Source organism: Eleutherodactylus coqui, chromosome 8, assembly GCF_035609145.1.
Source record: "Eleutherodactylus coqui strain aEleCoq1 chromosome 8, aEleCoq1.hap1, whole genome shotgun sequence".
Taxonomy (NCBI): Eukaryota; Metazoa; Chordata; class Amphibia; order Anura; family Eleutherodactylidae; genus Eleutherodactylus; species Eleutherodactylus coqui.
The window spans coordinates 141,534,560-141,555,576 of NC_089844.1; the positions used below are offsets into that span (position 1 = coordinate 141,534,560).

The 21,017-nt window shown below is 45.0% G+C and overlaps 1 protein-coding gene across 1 annotated transcript; it reads right to left on the bottom strand.

The window, feature by feature from the left end:
* Nucleotides 1–305: 305 nt before the first annotated feature.
* On the bottom strand, nucleotides 306–18,172 carry LOC136576937 (uncharacterized). The gene is made up of 6 exons (XM_066576585.1): nucleotides 18,021–18,172; nucleotides 17,640–17,759; nucleotides 15,077–15,334; nucleotides 11,925–12,040; nucleotides 938–990; nucleotides 306–362 (listed from the first exon to the last, which is right to left on the bottom strand). The coding sequence occupies exons 2-6, from the start codon at nucleotides 17,711–17,713 to the stop codon at nucleotides 321–323; spliced, it is 543 nt and encodes a 180-aa protein (XP_066432682.1). The 5' UTR covers nucleotides 17,714–17,759; nucleotides 18,021–18,172; the 3' UTR covers nucleotides 306–320.
* Between the last annotated feature and the right edge of the window lie 2,845 nt (nucleotides 18,173–21,017).

Here is a 21,017-nt window from a genome sequence, read left to right on the forward strand (position 1 = left end):
TCCTCATCCTCAATGTTCTCCTCATTTTCTTCCTTCTTTTCTTCCTCATCTTCATCCTCCAGCCCCTCACATAGCATGCGAGCGATGGCTGCTCTTGCTCGCAGTGCCAACTCTACCTTTGTTGGTCTTGGTCTGATGATTTCACGAGTTGGCCGATATTGTCTCTGGGCTTCCGGGTTTGTTGGCATGAGGCGCTTAAAAGAGAGTGGATCAGTAAATTGTGTGCTCAGGTGACTACATATATACATGTCCATGATAGCTGGCACATTTACTCACCTCCTTCTTGAAGAGAGGGGACGTCAGGAGTTGCATACATTTCGTCACCAGTCGGAACTCCTCCGCCGACGTGACGCTGGCATAAGCTGAAGAGAGAACAAGCAGATAATGAGCTCAATCATGGATGTAGAGGAAGAGGCACAAAACTGACCAATATATGTAACCTGCTCACTGCTCAGAGTAGAGCGTATAAAGGTCAGTTAGCAGCCATCTGTTCTCTCTATCTCCACCCTGTACTACATGGTCACCAGTTTCAATATCCAAACCGGCTGCAATTACCTATCCCCAGGACAATATGCTTTAGAGAAGTGGTTGTCCAGGTGGGCCATCTCCTGCAGTCTGAGCTCACCACTAAGATCAAGTTCACAACTGCTGTGTGCCTTGTGTCCTCACTGCATCAATCAATAAATGTGCCAAACGTATCCATCAGGATCCACTCACCCAACAGACACCAAAAGAGCCTCCCTTCAGCCTCTGTTGGGTCAGTAGATCTCAGTACCATTTTTGAGTCATGGAATCGTATGGTAAACAACACAACTCAATATACACCTATACAAGAGAAATCTATATATACCACCCTGTATATGTTTTATTAAAGTGGGAGCCTATAAGCAACATATCCCATGGTATTCCTATACATCGGAAGGTATTCCAGCCTTACCTGATCCAAAGCCGAGGCTGCTAATCTCTGTAGACCACATTGTTTCTGATAATCTGCATCACATCCAAAGCACAAAGAAAAAAGTGGTGAGAAAAGTTCTTCTGGCACAAATTACTATATGTAATGTGTAACGTACCAAACCCCCGGGCCGGCAGTGTGGTTAGTGCTGTGGTCTTACTGCACTGGGGTGAAATTGACTAAACCCCCTGCATACCAGTATATTTCGGGTAAGTCGACGGACAGCACATGGCCCGTTATAGGGCTATGAGCACATGTACATTGACAGATTTTCACACAGATCAATCATCTGTGGCAAAAAAAACTCATTACATGCGGTTTTCCTGTCCATATCACAGACATGAAATAGCATATGCCAATGCATGTAGGTGTGCTGTGCCCGCTTACATCGGATAGCACATGGACAGCGTGCTGTCTAATGCACGTAGTACCTGAGTCTCTTGGATGCAACTATCATTCATAGCTAGTGTGTGCCTTTCCTTCAGACAACATCTGCATTGAGTTTGTATCTTTTTCCTCAATAGGCAGGCTGTTAAAATATAGTATAATGCAATACCATAATATTGCATTATACTGTATGAGCAATCAGAAATCCGCAAGTTCACTTTACCCCACTTAGAAATTTAGAGCTATGCTGCATATACAGTACATATATACACAGAGCTATGCTGCATATACAGTAAATATACACACAGAGCTATGCTGCATATACAGTACATATATACACACAGAGCTATGCTGCATATACAGTACATATATACACACAGAGCTATGCTGCATATACAGTACATATATACACACAGAGCTATGCTGCATATACAGTACATATATACACACAGAGCTATGCTGCATATACAGAGTACTCATATATACACAGAGCTATGCTGCATATACAGTACATAAATATACACACAGAGCTATGCTGCATATACAGTACATAAATATACACACAGAGCTATGCTGCATATACAGTACATAAATATACACACAGAGCTATGCTGCATATACAGTACATATATACACACAGAGCTATGCTGCATATACAGTACATATATACACACAGAGCTATGCTGCATATACAGTACTCATACACAGAGCTCTGCTGCATATACAGAGTACTTATATCCAAAGAGCTATGCTGCATATACAGAGTACTCATATACACACAGAGCTATGCTGCATATACAGTACATATATACACACAGAGCTATGCTGCATATACAGTACATATATACACAGAGCTATGCTGCATATACAGTACATATATACACAGAGCGATGCTGCATATACAGTACATATATACACAGAGCTATGCTGCATATACAGTACATATACACACAGAGCTATGCTGCATATACAGTACATATATACACACAGAGCTATGCTGCATATACAGTACATATATACACAGAGAGCTATGCTGTATATACAGTACATATATACACACAGAGCTATGCTGCATATACAGTACATATATACACACAGAGCTAAGCTGCACATACAGTACATAAATATATATACACAGAGCTATGCTGCATATACAGTACATATATACACAGAGAGCTATGCTGCATATACAGTACATATATACACAGAGCTATGCTGCATATACAGTTCATATATACACACAGAGCTATGCTGCATATACAGTACATATATACACAGAGCTATGCTGCATATACAGTACATATACACACAGAGCTATGCTGCATATACAGTACAAATATACACAGAGCTTAGCTGCATATACAGTACATAAATATATATACACAGAGCTATGCTGCATATACAGTACATATATACACACAGAGCTATGCTGCATATACAGTACATATATACACACAGAGCTATGCTGCATATACAGTACACATATACACAGAGCTATGCTGCATATACAGTACATATATACACAGAGAGCTATGCTGCATATACAGTTCATATATACACACAGAGCTATGCTGCATATACAGTACATATATACACACAGAGCTATGCTGCATATACAGTACATATATACACACAGAGCTATGCTGCATATACAGTACATATACACACAGCTATGCTGCATATACAGTACATATATACACAGAGCTATGCTGCATATACAGTACATATATACACAGAACTATGCTGCATATACAGTACATATATACACAGAACTATGCTGCATATACAGAGTACTCATATCCAAAGAGCTATGCTGCATATACAGAGTACTCATATACACACAGAGCTATGCTGCACATACAGAGTACTCATATCCACAGAGCTATGCTGCATATACAGAGTACTCATATCCACAGAGAGCTATGCTGCATATACAGAGTACTCATATATACACAGAGCTATGCTGCATATACAGAGTGTATATATACACATATATACACAGAGCTATGCTGCATATACAGTACTCATATACACAAAGCTATGCTGCATTTACAGTACATATACACACAGAGCTTTGCTGCATATACAGTACTCATACACAGAGCTCTGCTGCATATACAGAGTACTTATATCCAAAGAGCTATGCTGCATATACAGAGTACTCATATACACACAGAGCTATGCTGCATATACAGAGTACTCATATCCATAGAGCTATGCTGCATATACAGAGTACTCATATCCACAGAGAGCTATGCTGCTTATACAGAGTACTCATATATACACAGAGCTATGCTGCATATACAGAGTGTATATATACACATATATACATAGAGCTTTGCTGCATATACAGTACTCATATACACAAAGCTATGCTGCATATACAGTACATATATACACAGAGCTATGCTGCATATACAGTACTCATATACACAAAGCTATGCTGCATATACAGTACTCATACATAGAGCTATGCTGCATATACAGAGTACTCATATATACACAGAGCTATGCTGCATATACAGAGTACATATATACACAGAGCTCTGCTGCATATAGAGTACTCATATATACACAGAGCTATGCTGCATATACAGAGTACATATATACACAGAGCTATGCTGCATATACAGAGTACTCATATACACACAGAGCTATGCTGCATATACAGAGTACTCATATACACAGAGCTATGCTGCACATACAGAGTACTCATATACACAGAGCTATGCTGCACATAGAGTACTCATATACACAGAGCTATGCTGCATATACAGTACATATACACACAGAGCTATGCTGCATATACAGAGTACTCATATACACAGAGCTATGCTGCATATACAGAGTACTCATATACACACAGAGCTATGCTGCATATACAGTACATATATACACAGAGAGCTATGCTGCATATACAGTACATATATACACACAGAGCTATGCTGCATATACAGTACATATATACACACAGAGCTATGCTGCATATACAGTACATATATACACACAGAGCTATGCTGCATATACAGAGTACTCATATACACACAGAGCTATGCTGCATATACAGAGTACTCATATACACAGAGCTATGCTGCATATACAGAGTACTCATATACACAGAGCTATGCTGCATATACAGAGTACTCATATATACACAGAGCTATGCTGCATATACAGAGTACATATATACACAAAGCTATGCTGCATATACAGAGTACTCATATACACACAGAGCTATTCTGCATATACAGAGTACTCATATACACAGAGCTATGCTGTATATACAGAGTACTCATATACACAGAGCTATGCTGTATATACAGTACTTATTTCAGTTTTTCAGGACATTATTTGGTACATTAACCGGTAACATTAACAACTATAACTCGTCCCACAAGAAAAAAAAAGGGACAAAAAAAATATATGACCGTTGCGACTCTTAGAAGGCGGAGACATAAAACATGAAAATGAAGAGGCAAATAATGTCTGTGTCCTCAAGGGGTTAAAGATGGGTTCCTGCTCTGTAAGGGTGCGTTCACAAGAGCGTATATCGGCTCGGTTTTCACGCCGAGCCAATATACGTCCTACTCATCTGCAGGGGGGGGGGGAAGCCTGGAAGAGCCAGGAGCAGGAACTGAGGCTCCCGCCCCCTCTCTACCCCTCTGCAGTATTTTCAATGAGAGGAGGCAGAACAGGGTGGGGCTAAGGTCCGCGAATTAGCCCCGCCTCCGCCCCGCCTCTCTTCATTGCAAATAGTGCAGAGGGGTAGAGAGGGGGCGGGAGCTCAGTTCCTGCTCCTGGGCTCTTCCAGCCTCCCCCCCTGCACATGAGGACAACGTATATCGGCTCGGCGTGAAAACCGAGCCGATATACGTTCGTGTGAATGCACCCTAAGACTGAGTGACCCTGTATTACATGACGCCCAGTTATTTACATGAGCACCATGTAGTGCTACACTAATCCTGCTGGGGGCAGTCACCTGGTGATAGCTGCAGGATCCATGTAATCAACTGATCAGCAGCAGGTCTGCGCTATGAAAGGAGGGAACCCTGTGAATGGCACTAGGGGGCGTTATCCTCATATAATCAGATCATGTTAGTATACAGGACCCCCACTGTTGTCGGAGTAGTCTGGGGCACTGATGATAATTACATCACTTGTGCAATACTGAGGAAATCCTGAAAACATGGCCTGTTGGCGGTCCCTGAGGACTGGAACTGGGGAACACTGCCCTAGGGTGAGCACTCATGTTGGTTCTGTGTCCTGTAACTTGTTATCAGTCCAATGTTCCCACTTGGATCTGTATTTGCAAGTAAGTCTATTGTGTGGCTCTGCTTCCCCAAGATTGTCTGGAAACCTGTCGTCCTAGTCTGCAGTACATGCAGCTCCCTTTTTCTTCCCCCTGTTCAGGTGCAGCCTCCAGAAATCTTATGTCTTACTCCAGGTGTCAGTTGGTGTAACTGGACACTCCCGTATGTCAGCCATAGGCCCGCGCCCAGGGTAATGGCTCCAAATTGGCATTAGAACACAGTGCGGCCGGTGGTGCTGCAGCTGAACCCCAGGGGTGTAACACCTTACGGGGCCTGAAAACTGAAAGCATTGTCGGAAGGGAGCTGATGACAGCTCAGCTGTCAGAGGTGGTACAACAGTGAACGGGAGCCTCCATGCCCAACCGTATCACATCTTCTATGAAAGCTGGAGCAACAGGGCACTAGAGAGTCCATGCCAGCCCGTATCACATCTTGCATCCAAGCAAAAGGTGGCCCTGCTTAGCACTAGAGCATCCATGCCCCCCGGTATCAAATCTTGTATCCAAGCTAAAGGCGGTGAAACAGGCTACTGCAGCTCCCACCCCCGTATCACATCTTATACGAAAGCTGGAGGTGTCCCAACAGGGCACTAGGGATTCGATGCCCGCCCGTATCAAATCCTGAATCCAAGCAAGAGGTGGCCCAACTTGGCACTACAGCATCCATGCCCCACCACACCGTAGCACATCTTGTATCCAAGCTAGAGGCGGTACAGCAGGGTACCAGAGCCTCCACGCCTGTCTATATGGCATCTCGTTTCCAAAGCTAGACACTGGACCAGGATTATAGATGTAAACCGACACCTAGTTACATTGTGAGCCTCGTGTGGCGCAGAGCATTAGGGCAGTGGCCGTGCATGCTCTCGCTCACGACCTGAAGAATGCAGGTTCAAACCCCGCATAGGCCAGGTAGCCGGTTCAGGGTCGACTCAGCCTTCCATCCTTCCGAGGTCGGTGCAATGAGTACCCAGCTTGCTGGGGGGGTAGAGTGGCAGCTGAGGGCATACCATCATGTGTTCCGGTGGATTTCTGCGCAGCGCCCTCTACTTTTTACCTTAGTGGCCTAGGCTTTGTACCAGACCCCTACCATCATGTGTTCCGGTGGATTTCTGCGCAGCGCGCTCTACTTTTTACCTTAGTGGCCTAGGCTTTGTACCAGACCCCACCCTCTGGCCTCTGTATTCAATTAACCACTCATTTCACATCCTTTTACTCTAACTAGAGAAGAATTCAAAACCAACAAAACTTAAATCATCACCGCACAACATAGTTCCGTTACACACTGCAATTTCCCTGCCACACTCCCGTGGACGTCCATTTAACCCAACAGTTTGTATATATAGAAGACCAGAGAAAATCATTACAGGCCTCTTACATTCTGCACATGGCGCCAAGGCGCCATTTCTACCAGCAACCCGAACGCTGCACTGCCCACCAAGCTGTTAGCCACCAAAAACGTAGGTGGCTATGGGTGACGCTGACCCTCATCTGGGTTGGCTCGCCGGGCCTCGCAGCTCCACTGCCGCACCCCTTCGCCTTTGTGGCGGTCGACCCATAGTACCGTCCAATCGTGACTGTAAACCTGAGCACTATTTCTATGCCGCCAACCGCAGAGTCTTTGCCCTCAGGGAGACGCGCGCATTTTACTTATCACAACAGAACGCAAAATTCTGGCCGAAATCGTAGCTCCGCGTCCTGAAAACCCTGAAAGAGCCAACCGAAATTAACCACTAGGAGATTGCCATTGGAAAAACAGTGGCTTTGTCACCTGCCTCTCCGCTTATTCCACCAGCTCCTTTGCGTGCGTCACTAAGCAAGCGCTGTGATTGACTGGCACTGTAGCTTTATGGTTAGTGTAGCACCACCCGCAAGGCGATTCATTATGGGCATCTCAAAGGAGGTTTTGAATTTCTATCTACAAACTCCTCAAATCGCGCCTTTCTATGGGCTACCTAAGGTACATAAAGGTTTGGCGCCACTGAAAGGTAGACCGATAGTGTTGGTGATCGTCCCAAGGAAGTAGCAAGTATCTGGATATTATCCTGAGACCGTTTGTTGAGGCATTACCAGCTTATACGAGAGATACCACGGATGTACTCAAACGGCTGGAAGGCATATAATCACCGGATACGAAGCTGGCAAGTTTGGATGTAGAATCCCTCTACAGCTCTATCTCCCACTCAGGCGAACTGCAAGCTGTGCAATTCTTTTTGAACCAGAGAGGTACACATCTAACATAGTAAGAGTATCCAGCTCACTCGGATTAAGACCCAACTCAGAGCATTTTTTTCCTGCTCTGGATAGAAAAAAAAACAAAACAAACAAACTTGTGCCAGCGTAACTTTCTTAAGAACAGTGAAACATCCTTGGTCCAAGTGGAACAGTCAAATTTATTAGTAGGAATCAAGGACAAGCCTTTCCTCATTACTGCCTGCTCAACCTCTGACCCTTCAGGATACATTGATGATCTGTAAATCATCTTTCATGGCTGGGGGTGCAGAGTGCGATTGCCTCTCATGAGAATTGATCAGACTTCTCACGGGGGAAAACCTATTGACCGCTATTCAGGAAACCCCATGCCACCGCGATTCCTCAACATATATTTCAAAATTAGTGGGTCTAAAAACTATGCTCCATTTGAGTTAAATCTTCCCCTACCACACATTCTGGGTATAGTGCCACCCCTACCCCTAGGTCTCTGTGGGTAGGACCCTCTTTAGACTACTCATTACCAGAGATCACAGAGATCCCTATTGCACTGAAGAGGTTTCCGTTCCCTCAGATATCCAGTATACTTTTCTATTGCAGGTTTGAGTGTTTTCTCCTTTTTCTCATCTTCTGTCTCTCCTGAGAACCCCCGGGTATCCTTAATCATTTCCTCTAAGCTCTTACTCTTCTTTTCTAGATTTATCTTCTCTTCCTCTAATAATAGATTTATGAGCCTAAAAGAGCTTTCAGTGGCCTCTTTCTCCCACCGTGTCATGAAGGGACCCGTTCTTAGTTTTGGTGGTGGCAAAATGTGAACCCTCAGCCCGTGAGGTACTATTTTGTGTTCTAAATAGTTGGTCAGCCTCTGCACCTCCCACCATGACCTTATACATTCCTTATAGGGCCTAGTTAAATAAAAACTCTGCGCTGCGTTTTTTTTAACTGTGTATTGTTTTCTTGTTTTTGGGGGGCTCTCTACTGGGAACCCCTTTTTTACCCTGCAGCTCTCCCTATGTTTAGGGGATTTGAGATCGGTGACTTCAGAAAGGAACAACAGGACCTTGTGGCGCACATTCCATTTGCTTTTTTATAGGGCCTAGTGAGAATCTTAAAGGCATAATTAATCAAAGTAGCTTGAGTATGTATATCCAGATCTTTATTCGAGAAAACTAATTTGGCCTCTAATAGCCAGGGGGCAGTATTGATGCTCCCTGACAGAAAACCTGCCATTTCAATTATAAGCAAATCACCGCGGCAGAAAGGTCCTTATAACAACTATTCCATCACCGAGAAGAACAGAAAAAAATGTATTTTTTTCAAATATAACCTTTAATAATATTCCTTAAAAACAAGGTGTACACATATAATATTCCACATGTGTCTCCAATACAGAGAGATCACACATAATCCTAAATAAAGATCCTACAGATCACGGGTGAGATCACCTTCAGGGCAATGTATATAGATGAATCACCAATATTCGTAATCATTATGGAAGTCCCCAGCAAAGTATCACGTGTATCCTTTCCTTTATCAAGTTCTTAAATGTTCTCCTGTGCTTGGTGCATACACTTTTATACTGCCTCCTATGTACAAGAATATAACTTCTATAATACTGCCCCCTATGTACAAGAATATAACTACTATAATACTGCCCCCTATGTACAAGAATATAACTACTATAATACTGCTCCTCTGTACAAGAATATAACTACTATAATACTGCTCCCTATGTACAAGAATATAACTACTATAATACTGCTCCCTATGTACAAGAATATAACTACTATAATACTGCCCATATGTACAAGAATATAACTACTATAATACTGCTCCTCTGTACAAGAATATAACTTCTATAATACTGCCCCCTATGTACAAGAATATAACTACTATAATACTGCCTCCTATGTACCAGAATATAACTACTATAATACTGCCTCCTATGTACAAGAATATAACTACTATAATACTGCCCATATGTACAAGAATATAACTACTATAATACTGCTCCTCTGTACAAGAATATAACTTCTATAATACTGCCCCCTATGTACAAGAATATAACTACTATAATACTGCCTCCTATGTACCAGAATATAACTACTATAATACTGCCTCCTATGTACAAGAATATAACTACTATAATACTGCTCCTTATGTACAAGAATATAACTACTATAATACTGCCTCCTATGTACAAGAATATAACTACTATAATACTGCCCCTATGTACAAGAATAAAACTACTCTAATACTGCCCCCTATGTACAAGAATATAACTACTATAATACTGCCCCTATGTACAAGAATATAACTACTATAATACTGCCCCCCTATGTACAAGAATATAACTACTATAATACTGCCCCCCTATGTACAAGAATATAACTACTATAATACTGCCCCCCTATGTACAAGAATATAACTACTATAATACTGCCCCCTATGTACAAGAATATAACTACTATAAACTGCCCCCTATGTACCAGAATATAACTACTATAATACTGCCTCCTGTGTACAAGAATATAACTACTATAATACTGCCCATATGTACAAGAATATACCTACTATAATACTGCCCATATGTACAAGAATATACCTACTATAATACTGCCCATATGTACAAGAATATACCTACTATAATACTGCCAACCTATGTACAAGAATATAACTACTATAATACTGTCCCCCTATGTACAAGAATATAACTACTATAATACTGCTCCCTATGTACCAGAATATAACTACTATAATACTGCCTCCTATGTACCAGAATATAACTACTATAATACTGCCTCCTATGTACAAGAATATAACTACTATAATACTGCCTCCTATGTACCAAAATTTAACTACCATAATACTGCCCCTATGTACAAGAATATAACTACTATAATACTGCCCATATGTACAAGAATATAACTACTATAATACTGCCCCCTATGTACAAGAATATAACTACTATAATACTGCCCCCTATGTACAAGAATATAACTAGTATAATACTGCCCCCTATGTACAAGAATATAACTAGTATAATACTGCCCCCTATGTACAAGAATATAACTACTATAATACTGCCCCCTATGTACAAGAATATAACTACTATAATACTGCCTCCTGTGTACAAGAATATAACTACTATAATACTGCCCATATGTACAAAAATATAACTACTATAATACTGCCCATATGTACAAAAATATAACTACTATAATACTGCCCATATGTACAAGAATATAACTACTACAATACTGCCCATATGTACAAGAATATAACTACTATAATACTGCCCCCTATGTACAAGAATATAACTACTATAATACTGCCCCCTATGTACAAGAATATAACTACTATAATACTGCCCCCTATGTACAAGAATATAACTACTATAATACTGCCCCCTATGTACAAGAATATAACTACTATAATACTGCCCCCTATGTACAAGAATATAACTACTATAATACTGCCCCCTATGTACAAGAATATAACTACTATAATACTGCCCCCTATGTACAAGAATATAACTACTATAATACTGCCCCCTATGTACAAGAATATAACTACTATAATACTGCCCCCTATGTACAAGAATATAACTACTATAATACTGCCCCCTATGTACAAGAATATAACTACTACAATACTGCCCCCTATGTACAAGAATATAACTACTATAATACTGCCCCCCTATGTACAATAATATACCTACTATAATACTGTCCCTTATATACAAGAGAATAACTACTATAATACTGCCCCCTATGTACAAGAATATAACTACTATAATACTGCCTCCTATGCACAAGAATATAACTACTATAATACTGCCCCCCTATGTACAATAATATACCTACTATAATACTGCTCCTATGTACAAGAATATAACTACTAGAATACATTAAAAACCCCATTGATTTACATTGGGCCAGTCGGACCTACGTTTTTCACAGATATATTAGGTGCACGTCTTTTTTTGGTGTGTAATACGCACCATTACAATCTGTGGGTGCAGTAATTAGTGAATGTGCATGTTATATTACTTCATGGACTCACCTGAATAAGGCTGCACATTCACCCCCCATTTCTGTGGGTCCAAGCTGTACGCTTCCAAAGCCCTCTTCTGGCACAGCCTCTCCAACTCATCCACGTGCTCCGTGCCGCCATAGTACCTGTCAGTAGACGCAGGAGAGAACATGAAGACCCTCTTTTTGGTGTCCTAGTGTAGTATAGCGCCTGCTAGAGGAGCTTCACACAAGGTGTAAATTTTGCACAATTTCTGAACAGAAGATCCACAGCATTTCCAGTCTGAGCCGCGTGGAGGAGATGTAAACCTCTTCCACATGGTGCATAAAGATCTGCACAAGTCAGTACAGAACTGATATGTGGTGCGGTTTTAAGTCCGCAGCATGTCAGCTTCTACTGTGGATATTCAGTATGAATTCCACCCCTTCAAATAAGGGTGTGAAAAATACACCAAAATCCACGTGTTGCGTGTATGGCGACATTGATTCTTGTGCCGACTGCACTAAAATCTGCAGCGCCAGCTGAACAATCATACTAACAATTGTTCGTCTTCATGCAATCATCTGCCGTGTGTGAACGCAGTGATGAAGCGCTGATCACAATGCTTTCTCGACCAGCACAGGTTACATGTAGCCAAGAATTGGCCGATGGAAGAGCTCCCTAACGCAGGGTTTGTTGCACAGGAATCACATAACCCGAATAGCGCTGTATGCAGAAAACAGCAAGAGACTGTCTGGAACAGACATTTTTGTTGCAGAAGTCTTCATACCCTTCATGTAAAGCAGCTCTAACACTCAATATGAGGGGCTCCTAGTTGGGTCTCTCTGGGATGGGGGATTGTCTAAGGCAGTGGTCCCCAACCTTTTTGGCACCAGGGACCGGCTTCAAGCAAGACCAGTTTTACAAGGCCCGTAAGGGTTGGGCGGGACATGGGCGGGGCTTTGGTTATATGGGGCGGGGTTATGAAGGGGGTTGGAGTTTAGTGCATTCTTATTTAATTATGACATTTAGAATGTCCTGGCAGTACACACATAGGGCAGTATATAATCTATCCCCCCCCAGCACACAGATAGGGCAGCATATAATTTATCTCCCCCCTCAGTAATAGACAGCCCGCACCCCTCAGTTATTAGCAGCCCCTCCCCCAGTAATAAACAGGCCCCCCCCATAATAAGCAGGTCCCCCAGTAATAGACAGCGCCGCCCCCGTAATAGGCAGCCCCTTACCATGTAATAAGTAGCCCCCACGCCATCCAATAATAAGCAGCCCCCCCAGTAATAAGCAGCCCCCCCGCAGTAATAAGCAGCCCCCCCCAGTAATAAGCAGCCCCTTCCCCTGTAATAAGCAGGTCCCCCCCCCAGTAATAAGCAGGCCCCCCCAGTAATAGGCAGCCCCTTCCCCTGTAATAGGCAGCCCCTTCCCCTGTAATAAGTAGCCCCCCCCCCCCGTTAGCAACCCCCCCCCCAGTAATAGGCAGCCCCCGGTAGTAATAGGCAGCCCCGCGTAATAGACAGCCCCCCCCAGTAAGCAACCCCCCCAGTAATAAGCAGGTCCCCACCCCAGTAATAAGCAGCCCCGCTTAATAGGCAGCCCCCCCAGTAATAAGCAGGTCCCCCCCCCCCAGTAATGGGCAGCCCCTTCCCAGTAATGGGCAGGTCCCCCCCTTCCCAGTAATGGGCAGGTCCCCCCCTTCCCAGTAATGGGCAGGTCCCCCCCTTCCCAGTAATGGGCAGGTCCCCCCCTTCCCAGTAATGGGCAGGCCCCCCCTTCCCAGTAATGGGCAGCCCCCACCCCCCAGTAATAGGCAGCCCCCCCATAATATGCAGCACCCCTCCCTCCCGTAATAGGCAGCCCCCCCAGTAGTAAGCAGCCCCCGCAGTAATAGGCAAACCCCCCCCCCCCCCCGCAATTCTAAGCAGCCCCCCAACCCATATACTTACTACAGCGTCGCTCTCTGTCTGCTTGCTCTGACGTCAGTGTGCAGCCCGGAACGCTTCCTCCCCGAGTCCTCTCCTGCGGAACTAATGAGCAGGAGACTCGGGGAGGAGAATCCTGGCTGCACACTGAGGTCAGTGTGCGCCGGGATCAGCGCGATTACCAGCGGGGAGCTGCGGCACCCCCGCTGGTAATCGCTTCAGTTCTCAGCGGCGTTGGCACGCTGCGGGCCACATGACACAAGGCAGCGGGCCGGATTCGGGCCGCGGGCCTTGTGTTTAGAGCAAAAGTTCCCGGCGGTGCCGCGGACCGGCGCTAAACACACAACGGCCCGGCCGCGGTCCGGTGGTTGGGGACCCCTGGTCTAAGGGATCTCACACAAGGGCACCCTCTCTACAGGGGTTGTCCCAAGATATAGGCTTATCTCCTTATTCACAGGATAGAGGATAAGTGTCTGATCAGTGAGAGTCTGACTTCTGGGATCTGCAGAGATCACAAAAACAGAGGGGACTGAGGCTTCCCATAAGAACAGTGTAGCAGTCGCGCACACGCCCTGCTAGCCTCAGCAGCCCACATGCTTGATCGCTGCTCCATTCATACAGTGGGGGACACAAGACCTGCATTTTCATGATAGGCAGGGGTCCGAGAATTCAGAACCCCCACCAATCAGACATTTATCACCTATCCCGTGGATAGGAGACAAGTTTGTAACTTGGGACCGTCCATGGAAGTCAATACTGTGTACAGCAGCAATAACCTTCTCTATTATACAGGCAGTTTGTCTGTCGCCGCCACCAGGGCTTTCTGTAAGAACACAGTTAAGTAACATTACGGGTGTTTTCACATCTGCGCTGGGGATTCCAATGTCCTCCTCTGTTTGGGAAACAGAAAAGAAGAAACTCCGCAGCCCAAGGGGTCCGCCTGTGGATGGAACCAAACAGTGTCGGGCGGACCCCATTGACTATAACGGGGTCTGTCCACTTTCCGCCCAGCTACCCGATTTTGCAACCACATCTGTGAGGACACCTCCGTCTGGAGGTCCTGATGCAGACATGAAACCATCCTTAGAATGTGTCTTGTATTAGTCCATGACTATACAAATTCAAGGAAAAACATAACACCAAGGATACCAGACACACACAGCAGTTGGCATTTCCTTTAAAGGCCTGGTCCCCATCATAACGGACACGTCTCTATGTGAGCAGCCCTGCCCATTATGATGAGATGCACTGGTGTCACCCACTCACCTCTGTCCTGGGTAACCCTCCGAATACTTGTTGTTCATACAGGAGCCCAGAGCCTGCAAAACTGCACAGCTGGCAAAGTCCTCGGAGGCGATGAGCTCCAGCCCGTAGCGCTGCCGCTGCTTCTCGAAGCCCGGGGTGGAACAACCTGGTACTGATGTTCTGCTGCATTCCTTGGGCATTCTGATGCCGTTCCATATATACCTTCTGATCCGGCTCTCCAGCACTTTCAGTTTTCTTCTCCAATGATGAAACTGAAAACTGGAAATGACAACTCCGATGTAACCCAGCCTAATCCAGCAGACATTCTCATAATTCAGCCCCTCGTAGCCTGGAAATAGGATAATCTAGCAAAGGGCAAGAATACTCCCATCCAAGGCCAATAGGAATCTACCTGATCGTCAGGCAGCCGCACCGTCTGTGAGGGAAGTGTAGCCAGCCCTATATAAGTGACCACACTGTGGTTTCTGCACAATGCCTGGTGAGGGCGCTGTTGGACATGGATAAGAAGTGAAGGGGACACAGTGCTAGATCAGTGCTGCAGTCACTTCATCCACCAGCGAGGAGCCCAGAGATGGTAAAGTGCCGACCTACATTACCAACATATCACCAGTGTATAATATAGGAATACTCCCTTAAAGCGACCCTCCAGCCCTGGACAGACGGCCGAGCCGCTATGACTATCTGATGCACATGTGTGTTAGTATGCAGCCGCAGTCTAAGGATGTGCTCACATGTGTGTTAGTATGCAGCCGCAGTCTAAGGATGTGCTCACATGTGTGTTAGTATGCAGCCGCAGTCTAAGGATGTGCTCACATGTGTGTTAGTATGCAGCCGCAGTCTAAGGATGTGCTCACATGTTAGTATGTAGCCGCAGTCTAAGGATGTGCTCACATGTGTGTTAGTATGCAGCCGCAGTCTAAGGATGTGCTCACATGTGCGTTAGTATGCAGCCGCAGTCTAAGGATGCGCTCACATGTGCGTTAGTATGCAGCCGCAGTCTAAGGATGTGCTCACATGTGTGTTAGTATGCAGTCGCAGTCTAAGGATGTGCTCACATGTGTGTTAGTATGCAGCCGCAGTCTAAGGATGTGCTCACATGTGCGTTAGTATGCAGCCGCAGTCTAAGGATGTGCTCACATGTGTGTTAGTATGCAGCCGCAGTCTAAGGATGTGCTCACATGTGTGTTAGTATGCAGCCGCAGTCTAAGGATGTGCTCACATGTGTGTTAGTATGCAGACGCAGTCTAAGGATGTGCTCACATGTGTAGTTGTTCACACCAGAAGTCAACCAAAATGAAGAAAAAAGGGTAGAAACTGAACCCGTCCTTTAGTCTACCCTTTATGAGCCTCACCTGGTTTGGGTTTCAAAATGCACATCCAAACCTCCAGGTGTGAATGAAGACATCCTGAGACACTGCATGCTGCTCTGACTGGTCAGCGCTGCTCCCGTGGGCAACACTGGCCAATCACAGCAGGTGTAGTGTTTTAGACTACCGATGTGTACTAATTCACAGTGTGCAGCAGACAGTCAGAGAACGGCTGCGGCCATCTTTGTTTGTCTAGGACTGGAGGGTCACTTTAAGGAGGGTTACATCTAGCTTTAGTTTCCCCACTGAGGCTAGTTTCACACAGCTGAGCGATATTTCGGGCAAAGAAGCTCGTCCCGATATCACGCTTGTGCGATGTCCCCGCGGATGTTAGGCGTTTCGTGTCAAAACCGCCTCCCATGACTTAAGTACAGTCGCGATCCAATGGGAAACCTCGCATCGCACGCTGTGTGATCTTTCTGGCCCCATTGAAAACAACGGGTGAGACGTTCCGAGGGAACACCCAAATATAGGACAGCAGGGAAGGAGAGCAAAATAAAAAAGTATGTATATTACCCCGGGTCAAAAGAACGTAGTTCATAGTCGTGCGAGATTTGTGCGTCTCGCAATACGTGATTTTCTCACCCATGTGAAGGCAGCCTGAATGACACAAAGACCTCCAATACTGTGGAGTGTAACACGGCATAATGCAGGTTTCCATGACATGCAGAATCCATGGAAAGCTGGATGACAACTGCGATGGCCAACATAATAGATTCCATTAGTGGTCAGCGCCCAGCATCTATTACCCGATGTAGAGAACCAAGATACCTTGGAGTCTTGGATGTGCAGCTCATTCTTTAAGACCCTTTTACATGGGAACACACATTTGTCAGAAGGTTTATCTCCCCGATCATCGGCCCGCCTGAATGCCCCCCAATCAGCTGATGAACATTCAGAACGCTCGCTCACCGGCTGACTGGATCTTTCATGGGGGCATAAAAATGCTCATTCGTTGGCAGGACATCCTCCGTGTAATTAGGGGGGCGGCTGCTGACAAGAGCTGCTGCTGGTGAAGGATGATCAATATTAGTGACCGGTCGTCCCAATACTAGTGATCCTCCGTACCGCGAGCGGCAGAACGAGAACTGATTGGCAGCTATACTGTCAGTCGCTCATTACAGCCAGCAGAGGATCCGTCTTCTGTGTAGAAGCGCCTATAGTGCAGTGAGAGCGGAGCGTCTCGTATGTCTTACCTCTGGATCACCTGTTTCAGGAGGTTCCAGGACCATCTGGTTATGAGATGCCCACAGATCGGCATGCCCGCCATTCATCACCGGGGAGTCGGCCATCATCCTGCCTCAGATACTTCACCCCTGGAACAAAAACACAGTTTTAATCCCGCACCATTTCAAGATCTTTGCTTGCTGTTAATGAATGGAAGCATTCTTGTTTACTCCCAGAGTTGTATCCGGTCTGGGTAATCCTCTGCAAAGCCGGACCAAACAACCAGATACCGGGCTCTGAGGGCACAAGGTAAAGCGCTCTTTAACGCTGCAGGGTGCCGGCTGTTTATTACAGCTGACATCCGCCGATAATAGCTGCAATCAGCCACGCGGCTGATTGGCGCTATTTACCCTTTAAATGCCCTGAACGATGTTCGTTGGTCCCTTATTGCCCCCCTTCCCTCAATGAGATCGCAGGGAGCCGTGTGGGTGTCATGGTAGCTGGAGGTCTTCTGAAAGGACCCAGGGCTGTGTTCACAGAATGCCTATCAAGCCATCCCTGAGGGGAGGCCAGATCACAGTATGATGTAAAGCATCACCAGCTGTGGTCCCCTGTGGGGGCTAAAAAGAAAAAATTTGAAAAAAAAAAAAGGTTCTCATTTTTTTAAATAAAGTGATAAAGTAAAAAAAACCAAAACAGACTTTTACCATATTTACAATAAAAACCGAAGTAATAAAACAAAAATACATATCTGTTATCGCTGCGTCCGCAAAAGTCGGATCTATTAAAGTAACACATTATTTATGTCGCATGGTAAAAGTCTGAAATAAAAAAATAGTACAGAATGTCAGAAATGCGCATGTATGTATTCCAAGACGGCACCATCGCAAACTACAGGACGTACCGCACAAAATGAGCCCTCGGACAACGGCGTCGACGGAAAAATAAAAAAGTTACGGCTGTCAGAAGACTGGGGCAGAAAACGATTTTAAAGAATTAAATGTCTGGGAAAAAAAACATAAAAGTACTACAGCAAAAAAAAACAAACAAAAAAAAACACCTCGCAGTCATCTTACTGACCCATAAAATAAAGTTATGTCATTCTTGTTTCAGTTTTTGTGCCACAGAAACAAGACAAACCAGAAGATGGCGGAATGTAGGCTTTCTGTTTTCATTTTACTCCATTTAGAAATTCTTTAAAAAAATTTCAGTACATTAACCCCTTCCCGCTCCAGGACGTACATTTACGTCCTGGAGTGTCCGGGTATGTATGCAGAGAGGGCGCGGGGGGTGACCTCTCTGCATACAGCGCTGGCATCAGCTGTTTACTACAGCTGACACCCGCGGGCAATAGCCGCAATCAGCTGTTTGGCCGATTGCGGCTATTACCCAATTAAATGCCGCTGTCAATTCTGACAGTGGCATTTAAAGTCCCATACAGCCCCCCAGCGGTGAGATCGTGGGAGCCGTGCAGATGTCATGGCTGCCAGGGGCCTTCTGAAAGGCCCCAGGGCTGCCTTGAGAGACAGCCTATTAAGCCATCCTCGAGGGGTGGCTTGATAGGCTGTCTGTCAGAATGCAGTATGACGTAATGCTATTGCATATTGTAGTCCCCCAGGGGGACCTAAAAGTAAAGTGAAAAAAAGAGCAATGAAGTTTTTTTAATAGTAACAAAAAAAAAAAAGTTATAAAAGTTTAAAGGAGATGTCCCGCGCCGAAACGGGTTTTTTTTTTTTTAAACCCCCCCCCCGTTCGGCGCGAGACAACCCCGATGCAGGGGTTAAAAAAATCACCCGCACAGCGCTTACCTGAATCCCGGCGGTCCGGTGACTTCAATACTTACCGCTGAAGATGGCCGCCGGGATCCTCCGTCTTCGTGGACCGCAGCTCTTCTGTGCGGTCCACTGACGATTCCAGCCTCCTGATTGGCTGAAATCGGCACGTGACGGGGCGGAGCTACACGGAGCCGCTCTCTGGCACGAGCGGCTCCATAGAAGACTGCTGAAGACCCGGACTGCGCAAGCGCGGCTAATTTGGCCATCGGAGGCCAAAAATTAGTCGGCTCCATGGGAACGAGGACGCTAGCAACGGAGCAGGTAAGTAAAAAACTTTTTATAACTTCTGTATGGCTCATAATTAATGCACAATGTACATTACAAAGTGCATTATTATGGCCATACAGAAGTGTATAGACCCACTTGCTGCCTCGGGACAACCCCTTTAAATCACCCCCTTTTGCCATATCTAGAATTAAAACGTGTAAATAATAAAATAAAAATACATATTTGGTATCGCCGCGTCCGTAAAAGTCCGATCTATCAATGTAGCACATTATTTAGCCCGCATGGTGAACGTCGTCTGAAAAAAAAATAAAGAACCCCAGAAATGCACTTTTGCAGTCACCCTGTATCCCCCCCAAAAAACGCAATAAAAAGCGATCAAAAAGTCGTATGCATCCCGAATTAGTACTAACGGAAACTACAGGACATCCCGCAAAAAACGAGCCATCGCTGAACTACGTCACCGGAAAAATAAAAAAAGTTATTGCGCGCACAAAATGACCGCAGAAAATAATTGAAAAAAATTAAATGTCTTTGGAAAAAAAAATAACCCCTACAAGTTTGGTATCGCAGCAATCGTACCGACCCATAGAATGAAGCTATCAGGTCACTTTTGTTGCAGTTTGTGCTCCGTAGAAACAAGACGCACTAAAAGATGGCGCAATGTCTTTTTTTTTTCATTTTACTCCACTTAGAATTTTAAAAAAGTTTTTCAGTACATTATATGGTACTTTAAATAGCACTAGAGATGAGCGAACGCGTTCGTCCGAGCTTGATATTCGTGCGAATATTAGGGTGTTCGGGATGTTCGTTATTCGTGACGAACACCATGCGGTGTTCTGGTTACTTTCACTTCCTTCCCTGAGACGTTAGCGCGCTTTTCTGGCCAATTGAAAGACAGGGAAGGCATTACAACTTCCCCCTGCAACGTTTAAGCCCTATACCACCCCCCTGCTGTGAGTGGCTGGCGAGATCAGGTGTTCGCCTAATATAAAAGTCGGCCCCTCCCGCGGCTCGCCTCAGATGCGGTGTGAGTTAGATGAGGGACAGTGCTGTTTATACCGGAGCTGCTGTAGGGAAAGAATTGGTAGTTAGTGTAGGCTTCAAGACCCCCCAAAGGTCCTTATTAGGGCCACTGATAGCTGTGTGTTGGCTGCTGTTAGCAGTGGGATTTTTTTTTTTTTCTCAAAATCGCCTCTGCAGACCGTTGCACCTGGCATTAGGGACAGAAGTGCTGCATAGGCAGGGAGAGTGTTAGGAGTGAGTGTAGCCTTCAAGAACCTCAACGGTCCTTTCTAGGGCCATATTTATCCGTGTGCAGTACTGTCCAGGCTGCTGTTGGCTGTG